Source organism: Drosophila serrata, unplaced genomic scaffold (genome assembly GCF_035046125.1).
Source record: "Drosophila serrata isolate PLE 108 unplaced genomic scaffold, ASM3504612v1 contig_338, whole genome shotgun sequence".
NCBI lineage: Eukaryota > Metazoa > Arthropoda > Insecta > Diptera > Drosophilidae > Drosophila > Drosophila serrata.
In genome coordinates, this window is record NW_028257236.1 from 152,146 (window position 1) to 174,147 (window position 22,002).

Consider the following 22,002-nt stretch of genomic DNA (forward strand, 5'->3'; position numbering starts at 1 on the left):
TTTGGCGCAACGCAAAGAATATTGAACCTCTTATAAATTGTAATTTTGTTTCGAAACCTCTTATAAATCGTAATGCGATGCGAAATATTTTGTAGTTAAAGCGACGTTAGATTTTGCAGGCATCAGATCGGAGAAGAAATTTTATAGAATTTACAAACCAGAGCATTAATTCCTCAACTTAAACATTATTTTTCGACTCATGATGTGCCAAATAGTGTGTTTGACAACCTAATAGGTTTAGAAAACGCAATGGAAAAAATATAAGAAAAAAACACGAAGCAATAAACAATTACCAATTATTTTAAATCTTGAATTTTCATTTTTAATAATTTAATCTTTCTGCTTAATTTTGTTTGTTAATTTTTTGTTTAATTTTCCTTTAATTTGAAAAACGTACAAACGAATGTACATATTTATTATGTAAACATGATGTGAAATGTAAAAACCCCGTTTATTCGACTCTTTCATTTTTGAGCCCCTTTAAATAGAAATCTCGATAAATCGAATTCCCGTCTAATTCGTAAAAAAAAGTGATCCCCTTGCCATTTCGAATTATCGGGACTCGACTGTAGTATATTTTATTCTTATTTTATTTTTTTATAGATCAATTTATGCTACAAAATAAAATTTCATGGAAATCATGCCTGCTTTATTATTCGGGTGTTCGATCTATCCCTTTACATCTTATACAATACCTGCAGTAGAAAAAAGACTATCTATCCTAAATCCAGTTTGAGTAGAAACGGAGACACAAACCAACATAGCTAAATACGAAAATTATTTTTTCACTGATGTGCAAAATGGTAACGAAATAAAAATAATATAAAATAAAAATAATGTGTAAGGCGACCCTATAATATGAATAGGTGTTTATGGGAAAGACAACGGATTTGCCACCCTTGGGCAATAATAACTAACGCACGAATAGGTCGATTATATGCTGTATTTATTTTCTTGTCTTTTGTTCTCTAGTCGAAGCTGCAACAACCGATCGAACGCTTGGCTTCAATACATATAATTACAATGTGGCTTAGCTTAAAAGAAGAAGAGATAGAGAAATAGATCACGAAAGAGAAGAGCTAAGAGCGCAGCAGGTGGAGCCATTCACCTATGCGCGCATAATTAGGCGCTAGCAGTCTGCTCCGAACAATAGGTTAGGCCTTCATTGTACTCACTGTCCCCATTCTGCACTTTCTTCCTTAGAAAATCGTCAACTTTGTAAAGAAAAACCCTCTAGTATTTAAAAATTATTTTTACTTTCGTGCGTAGTAAAATTAAAAAATTATAATTTTATGTTTATTTTACTAAAAACGAAAAATAGTTATATTCATTTTGCATGACTTACTTCCATTTACATTACTGCATTAAAGTATTTAGCCAAATTTAAAATATAAAGACGATTAAAGAAAAGAGACTTAATATAAATGCATCTACATGTCTAGAACCTTTAGAACGAAAATCGCCATTACCACTTAACATATAATTCAGACAAGTCTTAGCTGGTTTGACATATGCGGTAAACTCAGGGAATCGTATAATTTCCGATGGCTGAAAAAATGAGAAATTTTCTTAGTTAACGCGAAACATCATAATAATTTTTAACAGAACTTACTATCGATATCGAGTCGTTCGAAACACGACAAAATGTCATGTGTTTTCCAGTTATAAATTCTAGCTCAACACGTTTTGTAAAGAGCGGTTCATGCCAAGGCAATTGATATAAATGGGACAAAAATGTTCGATCATGAAATTCAACAGGATCAGAAATAAGCAATTTGTCTGTAAATAAAAAGAAACCCTTAATGAATAAAGATAAGTTATGAGCATTATCGGATTTAAACGTACACACGGTCAAAATAATAAGTACACGCATATGAGGTTTCTTAAAGCCTCAAAAACTTATTTTATAAGCTTCAAGAAAAAATTATAATTTTTTTTAGCTTTCAAACTTACTACAGATAATAAAAAAATATAACAAAAGAAATTTGGATTTCACATTTAAAAACTACGACCGAATTGATCGAAAAATCATACATATGGGTTGGTCTAAATAATAAGTACAGAAATTCTTCTAAGCTTTGAGCTCGAAAATTATCAAACTTTTTTTTTATTAGTAAACTTATACTAGTATCTGACATAACCACCGTTATTTTGAATAAGTTTCGCTATAATTTTGGGGTACGAGACTACGAGGAAATTGACTACTGGTCAGGTTGTTTGCTTGCATAAGATCTAGTACTTCTACTTGGTACGTGGAAATTAAGCTGCTTCTACAAGTCAGCACTTTCCAAATCACCATGGATAAGCTTATAAATGAAGGTTATTCTTAGCATCGTTCTACGATTGGCTTAGGACGGTATGTTTATTAAGAGGAGTCTATTTGAATAGGAAGATAATCTTTGGTTTGCATTCCAATTTAAACCGCATAGAGCGAAAAGCAAAAAGTTCTTTTGAACCAACTCGATGCGTTTACTATGGACGCCGTACTGAGGGCTCCATACACAGCATCCATATTCTAAGATGGGACGAACTAAAGAGGTATATAAGGATTAAGTGACACACGGGTCATTGAATTCCTTCGACCACCGTTTAATAAATCCAAGCACACCGCTGGCTCTATTCACCATAGACGAATTATGATCAATAAAGTCAAGTTTTGGGTCTATCCGGATGCCCAAATCATCGACTGAATAAATTCTTTCCCGTTTAAGTTTAATAAGTTTACACGGCACAAAGTTTGAAAATTATTGAGATCTGTTTGTAAATTCGACTGGAAGACGACGTCATTGTATTGCACGCAAAGCGTGACGTCATCCGCTTACAAAAGCACTCTGGAGTTAATCAAAACTTTGGGCAGGTCAATTATAGATAATGTAAACCAAAAGACTCGCAAATGGCTTCCTTGCGGGACGCCAGATGTAACCCTTAGAACATTAGATAAATTATTCTTAAAGAGGACCTTTTGCGTCCTGCCATTCAGATAACTTAAGATCTAATAAGAAGATCACTTGGAAAACCCATTAAATCGACTTTTCTTACGAGGAGGGAATGGTTAACAGAGTCAAATGCTTTACTGAAATCAGTACAGATTACATCTGTCTGAAAGTTATTATGGAAACACTTAATAATATAGGAAGAGAGCTCCAAAAGGTTTGCTGTTGTTGATCCTCGCTTTATAAAACCATGTTGATATGTAGAAATAACTGATCTACAAAGGTGCTTTAAGTGAGGGGTGATGTTTTCAAAAAGTTTAGGGATGGCCGACAACTTAGAGATTCCTCTATAATTGCTGGCATCCAATTTGCTACCTTTTTGTGGAGAGGAATAATAATCGATTCCTTCCAAATAATGGGAAAGTGTGAGGTTTCCAAGGATAAGGTAAACAATTTCAGAAGGGGATACCACAGGGCGTCGGCACAATACCTGAGCACACAGCCACGAATTCCGTCGGGACCTGGCGAATAAACTGGCTTGACACGATGAAGATCTGAAAGAAAAGAGCTTTCGTTTAGGCTACGCCAGAAAATTAAGTTTGATTTGGGTATGTCGTAGGAATAGGTCTGGTTTAAATTCAAAGAGTTTGAATAAGTTGTTTGTAAAGTTTGACCGAGCTGATAAATAAGATGAAAGGGCAGATTAAGAATGAATTTAAATTAAACATACAGCCTAGATTTTTTATTTTTAAGTCGGCTAAATTCTTCAGTAAACCACGGCGGTTTATTTAAGCTTGACGGATGTATAACGGAACACATTCAGTAAAAAATTAATTCATGGCATTGTAAAAAATATCCACGGCAAATGCCATGTCAGTGCACATGTATAGATCGGACCAATTGAACTCGTTTATAAAATTATTCAGCCGTTCAAAGTCCGTTTTGCGAAAACATAGGACTTTATTGGCTGGACGGTCAGATATATTCTGTACGTCAGACCCAATATCAAGAGTCACATCGAAAGTTGGATGATACGGATCTTCGGGCTGCGTCAGAGGCGCCAGCCCGGCTAAACTGACTCGCAGGATCAGAGACGAAACAAAGATCGAGCAGCGCTGTAAGGAATTTCGAACATGGTTGATTTGAGACAGCGAAATGTCAAACAAGCCAGCGATAAAGTCATGTTGTGTAGAAGTTAGGACAGTCTTGGTGGAATTATTTGAGCACCAAATAGCACCAGGGATATTAAAATCACCTAGGACTACCAACTGGTCTCTATCCAAAAGTCTACTGGAAACATTCTGAATAGCGGAAGGTGGTTCCAATAAATCGGAAGTTCCGACCGTGTTTAACTTTTGAGCCAAGTCACTTTTATCCAGCTCAGTGTTCGGTTTTCTCTATACGTGCTGGCGGCCAACAGAGCGATAAATATTAAAATTGGTTTCTTCCGAAAAGAGTACGTGATCCCAAAATTCAATTGGCTTAGCATAGATATCAGATATGAACGGCTTTCGACTAGCAGCTCGGCAATGTAAGTTGGTTTCGTGCAGGGCACATTTTACGGTCATCGGATGAATATCCTTCCCAAACTCGGTTTAAACTTCATTGGTGATCTGTGAGGATGATCGGCTTAGTTCCATCATTTTGGCTACTTCGCCATACGATTTGACTTCATTGTGCAGATGAAAGACAATTTTTCTTTGAGCTACGCAGGTTCATTTTCGCTTATTCTCCATTTTCTTAAAATTTAGCCAAATGGCAGAACTGTAGATAAATTTAAAATTTTTTTGAAAACTTTGTGACGCCAAGTGCTTAAAAAAAGTCCCCTTTTACATTTGTTTAAAATATGAACATAAAGGACTTAAATCTAAAATAAATCAAGTGAAACTAATAACTGTGCCAAGATTTTTGTGTCACGAAATATGATAATTTTCTTTTAAAGTTTATAGAGTTTTAAATTTATGAGACAAAATAAAATAAAAATTTGGTCATTTTATACATAATTATTTAATTTAACTATATTAAAAAAATGTATTCAATAAAATAATGTATACGCCTGGAAATAGCACTTAAAGTTAAAGTTTGTAACTGTGCCAACAGTTTAGTGCGTCACAGTATATACAATGACGAAGTTAGCTTCCTTTTATTTTATATGGATTTCGCAAAGGAATACCTATATACGCGAAATTTATTTGAAAATGGTTTGCGAAAATTCGGTTTAGAGGTTTTAACTGTAAGTTGGTTGAGCCTTTGGAACGATTTGCGGAAAATGATGAAATGATGATGGATGAATTCATAATTTATTAATAGAAGTGCTTCCGTCAAAAAATGGTTATTTTATTTTGCGCGCACGATCGCGTTTTTAAACCCATTTAAGAAAAAATTACACTTGTACGGCTGATACTTATAGGGTACAAGAGTATAATAGCTTGTTACCAATAAAAAATTTCGATTTATCCATATCTGCCGTATGAAAAAAACAAATCTAAGACTGTAAGGTTCAGGGTACAATTAACATATATTTCTTTTTACAAGTAAAATCGGATCCGATAATAATTTTAAAATGCGAAACCGGAGACAATCTTATTTAATATTCTCCGAATGTATTATCATTATCTGATATTAGCTAGTCGCTTAAAAAATTAATTAAATAACAGCAATGGCGGCATACTTACTTAGTAAATTATCATCATAATAAATATTCTCGTCTTTCGATGAATTTCCACTTCTTTTTTGTTCCTCTGTGAATATAGAATTTTTTATATAATCATTGCCATTATAAAGAAATAAGTTTTCAACATCCGTCATATTCATTGAATAAAATTGGTAAACGCCGAACATCTCAAAAAACTCGCGTACTGGCGTCATGCTGTAACATCCAGACAACTCAATTTTAGGGTAATATGTAATAAAGGTTAAACACATTTCTTCCTTTGTTGAATATCCGCCAAATGTGGGTAGTTTTCTATGTTTGGTTTCATATGCACAGTCTGTTATAAGATAATCTCCCGGTAAGACTACTGTTTCATTAGCAAGCTGATGAACATGCTGATAACTGTAATCATAATTATCATCTTCAATGATCCGTTTTAATTCTTTGCCAGACCGAATATGTCGTAGGCTCATTTTACGACCGGCTTCATGTGAGTGAAACGATCCAGAAATAATTTTAATTCCTTTCTCCGGAAACATCTAAGTTAAAAAAATTTAATTGAATAAATAAAAAAAATATGATAATTACATACCACACTTGAACAAGGGGGACCACAAATCCCGACATTTCGGTAGATATTTTGACCAGGTGGAATTAGCTGAGTGTCAGATATAGAAACCCCACTTACTATGATGCCCGCGTCGTATGTACGCAAATCGTGTGTGTAATGTATTCGGAATCCAGAATGATCAACAACTAAGAAATCGAACGGATTTTAATTATAATTTTGTATTTTGTCTATCATACTTACTTTTCTTTCTGTTAGAATTATCATAGTGAACTTCTAGCATATAATATTTTACTCCTGATACACCGCCCATTGGAATACCAACATGAGAAGGCAAAAACTGTCCCTTAGATCCCGGCGACCAAACTGCAACTGGTGTGGAACAAGAATCCCAATCTCGTGGGGTCAGCAGATTACTGTTGCATACTGTGCCAGAACCTCTAACCCACAAATCCCACGATAATGGATCCGATCCAGGGTAGGATTTTGTCTGGCATTCGAAAAGGGTCATTTGATGGACAATATTTATATTTAAGTGACTGTGAATAAAAATAATCTTGTTATCGGGACAACAATTAATTTAATAACTAGTTGGTTACCCGGAATGAGATAACAGTGCCTCATAACCAATAATATGTTGTTTATTAGATAACTCTGGAATTCGTACTATTTTACACCAATATAGAGTGTTCATTGTGGGTTCGATGGTTACATTATTAACTGTTATATCCCAATTCCTTGTCTCCGATATTTTTTTTTTTCTTGTTTGTGGATCTCGGCTATTTTGGGTAAACATAGGAGAAAGTAAATGCACTGACTTGACACCTCTGTTTTTTCCATGCCATGTTAAGCTTTCATAATTGGGATCCATTTCCCCAAAGGACCAAAGTATTTTTACAGTATCAGTCTGTAAATTAATGAATATGTTTATTTATATTTAAGAATTTTTATATAATAACATACCGAAAATGGAATATCATATGGGTCACAGGTTTCTATCTTACGTTTAAACTTTACATTTGTATGTGTAGCATTTTGAAAGCCATTTAGGACATAATAGTTTTGTGTATCATCTAGTAGTGGGTCTTTATTCAATGAATGTTGTGCGCCATGATAGTCCTGTAAAATTTTAGAATGTGTTCCATTAAAACATTACAAAAATCTAATCCAATTCTAAACCAGCTCAAAAGGCAAAGATTAAAAATGTATATATATATTAAATATATGCACTTAAATAATAATAATTACTAATCGACACACTTACAGAAGAGCTCTAGTTGTTGCCATATGTTTGTGTTATGAGTTTTGGACAAAAACTTTCTTTTCCGTTTCTAGGTGCTCTGGTTTTTGAAAATGCTATGTAATTTGTTTTGTTATTGTTTTTCAGAATTAAGCCAAAAGCTCAAATGTCCTTAAGTTTTTAAATTGTTTGTTTTGAAGCAAAATTAAGGAAGTATTGTCAATTTTACCATTAATTTCGAATGTCAACTTTTATATTGAAGAAATATTTGTTCAATTGTTTAAAATTGCCAGGCGACCGGGCAACTTCCATGTGGTACGATTTCGCTAATGCTAATGCTCACGGCGCTGTTTTCATATATTTTCTGAATCATTAAAAACAATTTTTTTTTTTTAAGATTAAGCACTGTTTGCAAAAAAATAAAATGCACAAAAAATCCGAGAATATTCATTTCTTATGTTTTTAAATATAATGATATTTTGGCTTCGAAAAATTTGATCTTAAAATTTTTAAAATATTTTTGATCGAATAAAGAGAAAAACAAATGCTTGGATTAAATTGAAAATTTGTTGGTATTTTGTGGGTATATTAAACTGTACAGGGCAAACTAACTTAACATTCAGGATTTCCTCAATATTTTCGATTTGGCCCTGTACTTTTTAAAAACCCACCAAAAGCATGTCAAATGTATTGGATTACATTCGATAAAATAAAATCAAAGTAAATGCCAATAAAAAGAGATGAGATTAACATTCAAGTGGGCTATCAACTATCCCAAATAAGTTTGAGGTTCAACCGGGGACGTTGACCAATTGTAGTCGGGCGGACTTAGACAAGTCTTTTCTCAGCCTCCCCTCAAGTCAGATTGTGACGTGACCCTTGCACAATGACTTCTAGGTTCGCAGCTGAGGGGTTAATCCAGCTGTGTCTGCACGGAGCCTTCCCAGGGCCAGGCAACCCTAGGTCGTGGCCTTGCCGCTGCTTTAAGGCTAAGCTGCGGTCGACCTGTCTTCAAAGTGCCAAGCCCCCTTTGGCCCGCAGGACGAGCAAAGCGGGCGTTCATGAAATGAGATGAATACAACAAAGCGAGCTTCGGAACTCCAGGGAGAGGATCAACCCCAAAAACTGTCAACGAAGGACGAGAAGGAGATGCTGAGGACGAGATTGGTCGCGGCATCTCACATTGTATCGGAGACCGACGAAGAAGTGTCGCAATGCGAAGGGAGGGCGAGTAGCACTTCCCAATCTAAACACATAGGTGATGCTCAGCTGGGCACAACCTCAGAGATGGCGAAAATCTGAAGCGCAGCTAGCACGGTTCAGCTGATCTTACGATCCTTCTAAGGGAGAGGGATATGGACATCGGTTTGATACAGGAGCCTTGGACCAGGGACGGGCAAGTCGCTGGACTAAGAATCCAAGGATACACACTACTGTGCACAAACTCGAATGGTAGGTCGAGAGCTTGCATAGTAATTAAGAATCATTTTAATGCTTTTCTCTGTCCCAATCTCAGCACACCTGACCTAGCAGTGGCCAGATTCGTAGCGGCGGATGGGAGCGGAGTCACTATATCATCGGAGTTCGGAGTTCGGAGACACACGAAAGAGGTGAGTCACTCTTTGACAATATTATATGTAGAAATGTAACGATATGCAATAAGGGTAATACCCCGACCTTCATCTTTCCGAGCACGGAAAATTTTGTTGGGAAGAGGTGTTAGATCTCACCTTACTAATATAACAGAATAACTGGAGATAACAGAGAACTGGAGGGTTTCGACAGAGCACTCCTTCTCAGACCATAGGTACATTTTCTTTGAAATAACGACGCCAGTTAAGAAACAGGTGCCAAGAAGAAAGCGAAATTGTTCAATCCAAAGTAAACGGCAGGAGGATCAAGATATTATCCACTGCAAAGGCACTCGACAAAGAGGTAAAGGACCTAAGGAATATCCTGAACAACGCCTTCAAAGAGACTTGTAACCTAACCTCGAAGCAGCAATACCCCCCGTGGTGGACAAAGGAACTAAGAGAGCACAGAAAGAGCGCGAGAAAGGCCTTCAACAACAGCTATGTAACGCGGGATTGGTTAACATACAAAGAAGCACACAAAATTTATAAAAAGGCAGTATTCAAGGATTAGAAAGAGTTCTGGCAAAACTACTGCGAGTCACTAGAAGGCATAAAGGACACGGCGAGAGTAAGCAAAATTCTCGCCAAGGGGCACATAAGCCCTACCCTGATCAACAGGGCAGACGGCTCTGCTACGACGACAATTGAGGAGTCACTAGAGCTACTAGTTGACACCCACTTCCCAGAAAGCCTAAGAGTGAGCTCGGAACCCGAGGAGGGAACGAGCTCTCAAATGGATACACCTACGAAAGACATCATTACCACTGAGCGAATCCAGTGGGCAATAGATTCTTTCGATAAGTATAAAAGCCCTGGCCCAGACGTCTTAATAGCGGCAATGCTACAATCAGCCAAGGATAGCATTTGCAGATGGCTAAAAGCCATTTACGAAGCTTGTATAAAACTGACGCACATCCCACTCCTGTGGAGGGAAGCAAAAGTCATATTTATACCGAAACCGGGCAGAAGGGGCATATCCTAGCAAAGGATTATAGACCGATAAGTCTCACCTCCTTCGCCCTGAAGACACTAGAGAGACTCCTGGACGTCCACATCCGGGAGTTCTAGAGGGACATCAACTCTCGGATATCAACTCTCTTTGCGTACCGCAAAGGAAAGTCAACGGAAACAGCAGTACACGAAGTTGTACATCATGTCGAGAAAATATTACAACAGAAGCAAAACACGATGGCTGCCTTCCTAGACATGGAAGGCGCGTTCAATAAAGTGAACCCCAACTCTATCCAGGGCTCCCTCAACTTGTTAGGTATTGAGAGAGGCATCAGAAAGTGGATCGGGGTCATGCTAAAGAGCAGGACGATCACAGTCAAACTGAGTGGCACTCACCTCACGCGGACTGTGAAGGGAGGCACACCTCAGGGCGGGGTATTATTGCCCCTACTCTGGCTCACAAATATGAACGTCATTTTGCCAGATCTCAATACGGGTGGAGTTAAAGCAGTTGCATACGCAGACGACGTAGTACTGCTAGTATCAGGACCTTACCCTGACGTTATTAGCGAAATAATGAAGGGTGCGCTCAGTCGCTTAAATAAATGGGCAAAAACCTGCGAACTAGGTATCAATCCCACTAAGACAGAACTTATGCTCTTCAACATGCCCAGTAAAAACGGCATGGAGCTAAAACTAGCGGAACGAGCAAAGTATCTAGGAGTAATTCTGAATAAAATGGTCTCATGGAAAGAAAACAAGAAGGAAAATGTTTGGGAACAAATGGGGACTGCACCCAAAGATAATTTTATGGCTCTACTCAGCAGTGGGACGGCCAATACTAACATACGGAGCCCAAGTATAGTGGCCGGCACTAACTAAGGCTTACAACAGAACGAAGCTGACACGGATGCAACGGGCAGCGAGTGCGGGGGCCGTGGGTGCAATGCGCTAAAGCCCCGCAGCTGCCCTAAACGCTATCCTGAATATAATGCCGATAGAACTGTTCGTGAAGGACCTTGCAGCACAGAGCGCAGTGAGACTGAATCTACTCGGATAGCCAAGCGATTATAAAATCCCTAGCTGCCGTGAAAACGAACTCACGACTAGTGGCAGAATGCAAGAAGGCCCTTAATAGACTTGCTGACAAAAATAAGGTACAAGTAACATGGGTACCGGGACACAACGAGATCCCAGGAAATGTGAAGGCAGACGAACTAGCCCGTGCAGGCTCGGCAGGGCTAAAAACAGACTTCGAATTACCGATCTCCCTAAACGCGATCCAGACAAGGATCCATGACCAATTTAAGCAGATAGCTAATAAAAAATGTCTATGTAAGAGCGATCACAGAAGGTCAAGCGAATGTTGGCCGAGGTACGACAAAAAACGATTCAGTGAACTGCTATCCATCAGCAAGCGAGATATTAGCAGGTTCACGGCAGTCATAACGGAACATTGGGCGATCGGTTCGCACGCAATGAAGTTGGGACTGCCATATAATGCAATCTGTAGAAGCTGTAAGCAACCTACAGATCAAGAGACAACGGAACATTTGCTCTGCTTCTGCCCAGCGCTAAACCACATCAGACTTCGCCACTTTGGTACCTACCAGATGGAGTTACTGGGAAGTATAAGAAAGCCAAAAGTTTCGGCAATCCTAGGTTTCCTTACTGACTCTGGGTGGTACTGATAGTGAACAACAACAACAAACAGAGGGAGTGGATCAAAAAGGAGCTTAGCTCTAATTGGATGCCCCAGTATTGGGTCTCACTGTAACCTACCTTCCATATATTGATTTTAATTGGCGGTTATTGCAGGATCAAATCTGTGAATGTAAAACTGCAAATATGTATAGGTGAAGGAAATGAAAGCAGGTATTACTTCATTGTTTTTTAACACAAATATATATTATTTATATTGTATGGATTCCTATTCATCGAAGTTCTATCTGCAAGGGTATATAAACTTCGGCGTGCCGAAGTTAGCTTCAATTTTCAATTTTTATTTCAATTTTATTTTCAATTTTTTTCATAAAACTTACCAGCTATGACCGACAGGTGCTGTGAAAAAGTATACCGGGAAGAGCCAGGACAAAAAAACACCTGGCACCTGTCGTAAATGTTATTCAGCCATAACTAGTATTTTTTGTGCAAAATTAAAAAACGGAATAATTGAATTGTACAATTTTTAGTGGAATTTTTATCACGTAGCAATTTTAACCATTTCTAATCCAGATTTTATAATAATTTTGTAAACATTTTTTTTTCGTAACAAGTACTTTTTGCAACCAATATTAGGGATTAAACAATTGTAAACATAACACATTAGGTGATATTATTTAATTTTCAGAGGTGGTTTTTAATAAACATATTTAAAATTAAGACAAGGGCAATCGATTATATTTAGTTTTAAGGGGTGGGCAAACGATTTAAGATAGTTTTAAAAGATAGGCAAGCGTTTTTTCTAAAAAAAATGTAGTTTTAGAGGACGGGCAAACGAGGATGGGAAAACGATTTTATTTAGTTTTAAAACATGGGCAAAGGTATTTTGTTAAAAATATTTAATTTTAGGGGGTGAGCAAACGTTTTTATTTTGTTTTTAAGGGTGGGCAAACCCTAATTCTGAAAAAAAAATTGTTTTTGTGGGTGGGCTTACGTTATTTTTTAAATTAAAGGGTGGGCAAACGATTTTGTTTACGTTATAATTTAGTTTTAAGGGGTGGGCATCTTGGAGATTTTGAAAAATTTTTGAAGTTTCATATTTTTGAAACTGGACGTGTGCAAAAAAAAGTAATTGGTGGGCAAACGCTTTAAAATAAAACAAGATAGGAAGCTAAATTCGGCACGCCGAAGTTTATATACCCTTGCAGATAGAACTTCGATGACTTGGAATCCAGATAATATAAGTTATATACATATATTGAGGTTAAAAAACAAGAAAGGCAGCTAACTTCGGCACGCCGAAGTTTATGTACCGTTGCATATAGAGCTTCAAAGACTAGGAATCCATCGATATAAATTATATATATTTATGTTCAAAAACAATGAAGTAATACCTGCTTTCATTTCATTCACCTATACATTTTATATTTGCAGTTTTACATTCACAGATTTGCATTTTTATGGCACCTATGTGATATAGTCGTCCGATTTTCATAAAATTTGACACAAAATTTTAGAGTAATATAAAATGGCTATATCTTAATTTTGATCAAATTCTGTTGAAAACTGAAAATGTTATAATTTTTTTTGTAAAAATTTTCCGATCCTTCCGATGTCGTCCGATCCGGCCCGTTCCGACATATAGTATACGAGTGAGAGTATATAGAAGACTATCTACAAAGTTTCATTCATATAGCTTCAAAACTGAGAAACTAGTTTGCGTAGAAACGGACAGACGGACGGACATGGCTAGATCGACTCGGCTGTTGATCCTGATCAAGAATATATATACTTTATAATAAAAAATCCGGTGTTGTCCTGCTAACTTAATCTCAAGTCAACTTTATGTTTACAAAACAAATATATAATAAATTGAGGGTCAAATTTTATTCTTTTGTTTTGATTTTAGCTTTTTACATTTTTTAGTGATTGAATGCCTTTATATTGTTTTTTTCTTCTTTATATACATACAGTGGCTCACAGCTTATTTCGTGCAGAGGTAAACTTGAAATTCAAATTCTTATAGCTAACAAACGGTAAGAGATATCCACAAAATTTAAATGCAGTTTTGTTAAGTAGGAGTTAGGCATTTATTAAGCCACTTTATTATTTTTAAATACTATTAGTTAACTCTTAAATCTAAAAAAAAGCTAAAAATAACGAATTTTTTCATGTCACAGCTTATTTCGTGCAAGAACTTTAAGTACACTAAATTTGTAATTTGTTAATCTTAAATAACTTTTTCTTGTTGCAATCCATTAGAGAAGATATCAACTTATATATTTATAACTTTTTAGCGTTTAGTTACACTGAAAAAAAAAGTTTTCTTTGATTTACCAAAATGAGCACGCGTACACCCATGGAGCAGAGTAAATTGGTCCTAAATCACATTAAAAATGAAAAAACTAAACTTAATTTTGCTGAAATAGAAAACAGATTTTCTGCAGACCTGGATGCAATGGAACTGCCCTCACTTAATGGAAACGCCTGCCTAGTCTCCTGACCATAACGTCATTGAGAATTTGTAGCCAATTTTGTATCCTGGTATCCGCAAGAGGTCGATACCCAACCAATAAGAGCTCAAAACAGGCCTCTTCGAAGAATGGCCCAAGATTCCAAAGAAACCAACGGAAAAATTTGTTTTTTCAATGGAAACTCGTTTTAAGGATGTAATGAAGCAATATGGAGGCCACACAACATATTAAGTTTATTATTATAATTATTATTTAAGATCAAGTTGTTTGCACGAAATAAGCTGTGACATAAAAAAAGTCAGTATTTTTTTTTGGATTTTAGTTTTAAGCGTTATGTAATGGTATTTTAAAATGCCTAAATCCTACTTAACAAAACTGCATTTAAATTTTGTTGATATCTCTTACCGTTCGTTAAATATACGAGTTTGAATATTCGGTTAACCTTTGCACGAAATAAGCTGTGAGCCACTGTATATACTAAGTGTTTAATTCCAATACTTAATTTATACTCTATACGTATTTATGTGACAATAACAACATTACAAATAATAACAAAATATAGAGTCCATAAAAAAAATTGGTTTAAATCGTAGACTTGCTGGCGCATTTTGTTTATTTTTATAAAATTATATAAATATGTATGTATATTATATATTTAAATTATTATATATATTAATCATGGTAAATAACAATAAAAAAGTCATGTAAATTTATCATTATATCTGTATTTACAATTGCTTTAATAAAAAAAAATTATAAAAATAATAATAATAAATGTAAAAAATTTTAATAATAAAATCGGTCTTTTGAGGCACGCCATGTTGCTGTATGCGTAAGAGAGCTGCTGCCCTGCAGTACAGCGTGTCATCAATAGCCCACTGTCATCAACATGTCATCAACGCGCCGACTGCGACTTCTACCGAGGCGACGCTCTGCCGACTGCGACTCCTACTACGACCCTCTGCCCACGATACAGTTACGACGGTAGTCTAGACGGCAGTCGTCGGCAGTACCATGGTCCGGCCGTTGAGAAATTTGTTGATGAAACATCGATGAATTGTTGATGAAACATCGATGATTTGTTGATTAATAATCGATGAATTGATGATGAATTGTTGATGAATCATAGATTAATTGTAATTGAATTTTTTTGATGACAGCCTAGGACATCCTCATGTTAAATAAATCAATAATTTGTATCGCCTGTCATCTAAAAATCAACAGCACCCCCTTGACTGTTGATGAAACGTTGATGAATTACTACTGCAGGGTGGCTCTAGAGCGATCACGAAAACATCGCTGTATGGATAAGAAATAGCGGCTGGCTCTAGTGCGCTCTGTCACTGACTTTTGAACGAAATGTGAGAGAGCCTGAAGCCAGTTCAAGTCAGCACATAATCGTGTGCAAAAAAATTGTATGACGGTACGAATTTTCAACACTCCAATGTTTTTGGTATAACCAAGTTTAACTTCCAAAAGTTGCCCAGTACCAAAATTCAAATCGGATGAACTTCATTTAGCGAACTTCTAATCGAAGTAAGTAAAAAAAATTGTCTCTGCGTTCGGCTATTGCCGACGTCTCGCAAAGTTTTCAAAGTGTTTAAAAAAAATCTGTTCCGAAAGAGGGGTATCGCATTGACATCAGAATCCCTCTAAAGTTATAATATTTATAAATATATAAGATTTTATGTAATTAATGTTTACTTATTTAATCGTATATAATCGTATTGAAAAATATTAAAAATTTTACCTAGGCATATCCAATATTGACTATCCATATCCCTGGCACAGAGCAGAATTGTCGGTCTGCAGTTTTTTCTAGTTTACCCTAATTCTCTTTGCAGTGTTTGCAAGTGTTTTGAGATTTAATTTCTTAAATATTGTTAAAAGGTAATTAAAGTTATTTTTAGTTAATTAATAATTTTATTTGCATACCTGATTTTGAACCTTTTATTTAAAAGTTTGATTAGTTCGTTGAAGGGCCAACAGCCGACAGGTCACTAAATATAAATGTATTTATACATATAATAGTTTAAAAAAAATAAAAAAACACGCTTTTATAAATAACCGAACTAAAAAGAAGAGAATAATTTATAAGTACAAACAAAACTATTAAATTCAGAGTAATAGTATATTATTATAAAGAAGAGTAATAGTATATTATTATAAAGAAGATCACTAAATTCAGAGTTAAAAGCGTGGGGTGCATCCGGAGACGCGGTAGTATCTCGCACCGAGAACCAGTTATTTTTATACCCTTGCAGGGTATTATAATTTCAGTCAGACGTTTGCAAAGCAGTAAAGGAGGCACCTCCGACCATATAAAGTATATATATTCTTGATCAGGATCAACAGCCGAGTCGATCTAGCCATGTCCGTCTGATATACATAATGCTGTCATTAAGCACATTTAAATACATACGTGACGAAATATTCTACAGCTGCACTGTTTTTGTTAATCTTATAATTTTTTGTAAATATCAGACATTTTCTTTTATATTTTATGTTCACAGAAATACATGTATCATTTTTTTAACAATAGTTAAACATGTACTTGGTTAAGCATTGCACAGTAAAACTGTTATTTGTAGGATTTTTCTATATTTTCATTATTCTCCCCTTACAGATAGTTAGAATAATTGTAACATTGATTATAGATGTACCCCACGCTTTTAACTATGAATTTAGTGATCTTGTTTATAATTATATACTATTGCTCTGAATTTAATAATTTTGTTTGTAATTATAAATTATTTTCTTTTTTTTAGTTCTGTTATTTATAAAAGCGTGTTTTTTTTTAGTTTTTTTTTTAACTATTATTTATTTTTTATTCTTCAGTGTGGGTACCTATAAACGCGTGTTTTTTTACATTTTCTAAGCTATCAGTTATTTATCGTATTTTAGTTAGATTTATCAATAATCAATTTTTGCGGACATGTAATTATGAAATAACCTACGAGCTATTTCTTAATCTCATTTAAGGCCTCTTTGTTGCATGGTGTTTTCCGGTTAAGCGGCCCATCGACAGTAGAACATGGCCGAGCCGCTCGTCGAGCAAACATTTCATTTGCCACCAACTAGTGGCAAGATGCTTTGAGCAATCAAGGTCTTCAATGCGAATATCGTCTAAGGTTCTTACACGACTAAGTGCTACATAAGCATGTCCAGCAGGCTAGCGCAGATCTCGCGCTAGCTCTGTCTCTCTTACTCTTTTACGGAGGATCTTTAAAAAAAGTATTTATCAATCCTGACGATCCTAATCAGGATAATGCATTTTTTTTATCAAATTATTGCGTTGGTATGCAAAGTTTCTAGCTTATCAGATATTTGGAAACTTTTGAAAATAGTATTCAAATTATCCGAACTAATAAAAGCGTATTAAAAAAATTGTGGTAATCGTTGAACAAAAAATACAAGTTTATAAACAAATAATAAATTTTTTTCTATATGTTTTCTCTCAGGGATTCCGTGGATTTCCTATGTTTTTTCCTCTGGGATTCCTAGGTGATTTTAGAAGTCATGCTATATGAAAATTACTGGTCGCGTTGTGGTTAAAATACGCTCTGAATCGGGTTGGAGTTTTCACGAAATCAACAGCCGATCTAGCCATGTCCGTCTGTCCGTTTCTACGGAAACTATGTACTTTTGAATCTCTCTAAGTGAAACTTTTTAGTTAGTTTTCTATATAGTCTCACTCGTATATATGTATGTATGTACATATGTAAGTCAGAACGGGTGGGATTGGACGACTGTATCAGATAACTGCAATAGAAACAATCGAAAATTTCAGAGAAAAAAATTATAACTTCTCCAGTGTTGGACATATGTATGTATTTTCATCAAATTTTAGATTTAGCCAATATACAGTTTGTCAAGTAATTCTTAGCAAAACGAAAAATCCCTCACAATTTTGGCTTTAAACTGAAAATTTATGAATAAATAAAAGATTTTTTAAACATTTTCCTTTATAATATTATTAGGATAACTTTAATCTATACATATAAAAAACAAAACTTAAATATTTTAACTTAAAACATAGTAAAAAATAACAAAAACAAAAACATTGCAATTCGTATGCTGTCAATTAATTCTTTGCAAAATGCAAACAGGAGTTAAAGAGAGATGTACATATGTATGTATACACTGCGTTTCACTTGAATAGCACACTTTACATAGGGAATTTCAAATCTCGAAATCTTTTAAACAAAAAGAAAACTCGTTGATGTTTTTGTTTCTATTGATAGAGAAATCAATTTTAATTATAAGAAAAGTAACAAAACTTAAATTAAATTAACAATTAATAAAGGTTAACAAAAAAACTTCAAAACTTCAAAAATTCCACAACAATTTTGTTTCACATGAATAGCACATTTTAGATTTAGTGTCATTTCAGCAGCCAAGAAGATTGATTCATAAAAGTTTTTTGATTAATTTGTGAATTTCAAACATAGTTTACTCATTTTGTGCAATTATGGGTCGTGGAACGTCATTAAGTCACAAGGAACAGATCCAAATACAAAGCTATATTGATTGTGACCATTCTGTGGCTAATATAGCGAAAAAAATTGGAAAAAGCAGAAAAGTCGTACACAATTTTATAAAGAACAAGCAAAACTATGGAAAAAATATGAAAGGTCGCCAAAGTAGTCTCCTTAGCGACACAGATAAGCGTGCAATTCTGCGGGAAGCCTCAAATTCTCATGACTCTGTGAGCAAGACAAGGGCAAATGCAGGTGTTGACGCGAGCAAAACTACTGTTTGGCGAGTTATTTCCAAAGCTAAACATCTTAAACGCTTGAAACTTAAAAAAAAACCACCGCTTAACCCCAAACGAAAGGAAGCACGGTTGACCTTTTGCCGCGTCAATATGTCATGGTGTAACGAGTGGAGGCGCGTAGTTTTTTCTGATGAAAAAAAGTTCAATTTGGAGGGGCCAGATGGCTATAATTATTATTTTCATTATCTGAGGAAGGAGACGCATCAATTGGAGCGTTTACACAGTCGAGTAGGCGGAGTTATGGTTTGGGGAGCCATATCTTGCTATGGGACTTGTGAACTCCAATTCTTATCCTCAATCATGAACGCAAAAGCGCATCTAAACGTCCTCGAAAAAGCTTTTCCACCTTTGGAAACTTTTTTTAAACATTTGCCTTGGACATTCCAGCACGAAAATGCCCCAATACATACTGCACGTCTTGTAAAATCTTTTTTAAAAGATAAAAATGTTGAGACTCTGAACTGGCCACCATACTCGCAGGATCTGAATATAATTGAAAATGTTTGGGGATGGCTGGTCAGAAAGGTTTATGAGTCTGGTAAACAATTTTCAACAAAAGACGAACTAATTGACGCCATTCAGAGGGCCTGGGCTACAATATCCCTAGACTACATTAAAAGTCTATATGATTCGCTGCCCAACAGGATCTACGAGGTTATATTGAATAAGGGGGGCTCGACCCATTATTAAATTATCATATATGTATATATACATTAATACTTACTATTGAATAAAAACACATTTCCTTATACTTAAGTTCATTAAATATACTTTAAAAAAAAAATGTGCTATTCATGTGAAACAAAATTTTTGTGGAATTTTTGAAGTTTTTCAGTTTTTTTGTTAACTTTTATTAATTGTTAATTTAATTTAAGTTTTGTTACTTTTCTTATAATTAAAATTGATTACTCTATAAATAGAAACAAAAACATCAACGAGTTTTCTTTTTGTTTAAAAGATTTCGAGATTTGAAATTCCCTATGTAAAGTGTGCTATTCAAGTGAAACGCAGTGTATTAGTGTAGAATATAGGTTTTAATTTTATGAGATTACGGAGACTATTAGAAACTATCGTTAAATGCATGATACAATTATAATTGTATAATGTATTATAATTGTATCATGTAGATGTAGATGTAGAGGAAAATGCCAACCTGTCTATGTAAGACTGTAACTGTAAATATAGTAAACATAGACTGTATACTATATAGACTGTACTGAAAGTAGGAATTAATTCGTTCCCAATTGGTTTACTATTTTTTTTTTAATATTATCTAAAAGTCAACGAACTTATAAATAATGTAGCAAAAAAAAAATAAAATAAAGTTCAACTTTGAATGCTCATATCTTCTACAAAAAGTCGTAAAATTGAGCATTGTAAATTCCAATGCGGATTTTTGTCATTTTTTGCAGATTTCAAATAAGCAATGGGTTCGTTACTCCGCTTATATATGTACATTACATTATATTATATTTCTTACTGAAGTTATAATATCGGATAAACTCAGTTCCAATAATTATATTATAGGTGACATAATACTGAAGATATTAATTAATGTCAATTAAATAAATGTGAACTTACCAATACGTTTGCCTGGCCCGTGCTATCGTCGACCCATAAAAGGACCAGGTCTGATCTGGACATAAGACCATCTTTAGAAAACCCGAGTCCGATATACCCCCGAGTGTTAACAGTCACTTCAAAATATACATTATTATCGTTTTCTTTTACCCACCATTGGAGCCAATATAATCCATTTTTGTCCATAATTTCACGACGGGTCCAATTTTTATGTTGTATTCTATCACTACTATCACTTTTGGAGTCCTCGTTACTATCATCATTAAAATAACATGATCCCAAGCTCAACTGTATACAAAGTACAGTTAATAATTGTTTAATCTTCATTTATATGTTTTTCGTTTATAACTGTTTTATTTGTTTTTGTGGCGTTTTAGTCTTAGTTTTAAGAAGCCTCTTTCGCACAGTTTATTGAAAAATACATGTACATATATGTACGCAAGGACATCGGTGTAAAAGTTCTCTTTATACTGAAAAAGGATCGTCAAACGATTAGTTATTTTCTAAGATCTGCAAACCAATTTATATTTTTTTTTTTTATTTGTAATATATCAATAAAACTGCCAAGTTATATACAATCGTGTTTTGAGTGTAATTTGTATAATTAAATTTATAGTGAAGGCGCCACAATTCAACCAATATTTTATTTAAAGCGCTAAGATACCATCGATAATTTCTGTTATAATTTAGAATATTAAATAATTCTCACTGCATAAGTACAAATTATTACTGCACGTTGGTATGATGTATATTGCTTAATAAGTAAATTTTTTTTATATCCTATTTTTGAAAGATTATCTACCGTCCACCATCCATTGAATGAATGGCTTATTACTGTTTACAAAATTTCTCAGATCTTCACCCAATTTGAAAACCAATTTTAGTTGATAGTTTTTGTGATCGACTGAGATAGTATTGGCTTACCACACATTCCAGTCGTGTGATACACTTGGGATTTTTCGCAGATATGAAAGTTTGATTCCCTCTGAGCTTCATATCCATCCACTATCGGATAACATCTGATCAACCATCCTAGTTCATCCAAAACAAGAATACAAAAATGGTTAAAGTAAATAAATTAGATGACGAAGAATTTGAAATTCTTCAATGATTTTTCTTTAACTAAAAGAGCCTAAGTCCTGAAGACATATACATATATCTTTGTAGTAAAAGGAGGCGTTTTATATGAAATGGTTGAAATTTTACACAATTTGGGGCAAGAATTAACCGGAAAATACCGAAGAGGGCTACTGGCATACTTTGGCATCCTTTGGCTACCATATTTCACTCGTTCCTTCCCATCTCCCGAGAAAGATCCATCCGTCGAACGGATGGTCCCTAAGGTTATGCCGCTCCGAAATATTAATTTTGTTATCCATCCGAAATCGATGTTCTCGTTTTGACGAGAGTTCTAAGGTGTAACTCTGATTTATGTTTCTTATCAGTGAATATTTTTGCTTTTTTTTGTTGCTAAAAAATTTTGAAAACCCGTCCTGAAAATTCTTTAGCGAGCGTTAACAGCTCAATGT

The 22,002-nt window shown here is 34.9% G+C and overlaps 1 protein-coding gene across 5 annotated transcripts; it reads right to left on the bottom strand.

The window, feature by feature from the left end:
- Positions 1–1,250: 1,250 nt before the first annotated feature.
- LOC110185362 (MOXD1 homolog 1) lies at positions 1,251–21,230 on the bottom strand. 5 transcript variants are annotated; one of them, XR_015272832.1, is made up of 9 exons: positions 20,474–21,130; positions 7,118–7,273; positions 6,754–7,061; positions 6,398–6,693; positions 6,179–6,342; positions 5,609–6,125; positions 3,424–3,487; positions 1,613–1,779; positions 1,251–1,548 (listed from the first exon to the last, which is right to left on the bottom strand). XR_015272832.1 is itself a non-coding variant. In XM_086837981.1 (9 exons), the coding sequence occupies exons 2-9, from the start codon at positions 20,798–20,800 to the stop codon at positions 1,384–1,386; spliced, it is 2,100 nt and encodes a 699-aa protein (XP_086694107.1). In that variant the 5' UTR covers positions 20,801–20,943; positions 21,183–21,230; the 3' UTR covers positions 1,251–1,383. The 5 variants fall into 5 exon arrangements, 4 of the variants coding, with proteins under 4 accessions (XP_086694107.1, XP_020809802.1, XP_020809804.2 ...); XM_086837981.1 differs by lacking the exon at positions 3,424–3,487 and adding an exon at positions 21,183–21,230 and having other exon boundaries at positions 20,474–20,943; XM_020954143.2 differs by lacking the exon at positions 3,424–3,487 and having other exon boundaries at positions 20,474–20,943; positions 21,050–21,131.
- Between the last annotated feature and the right edge of the window lie 772 nt (positions 21,231–22,002).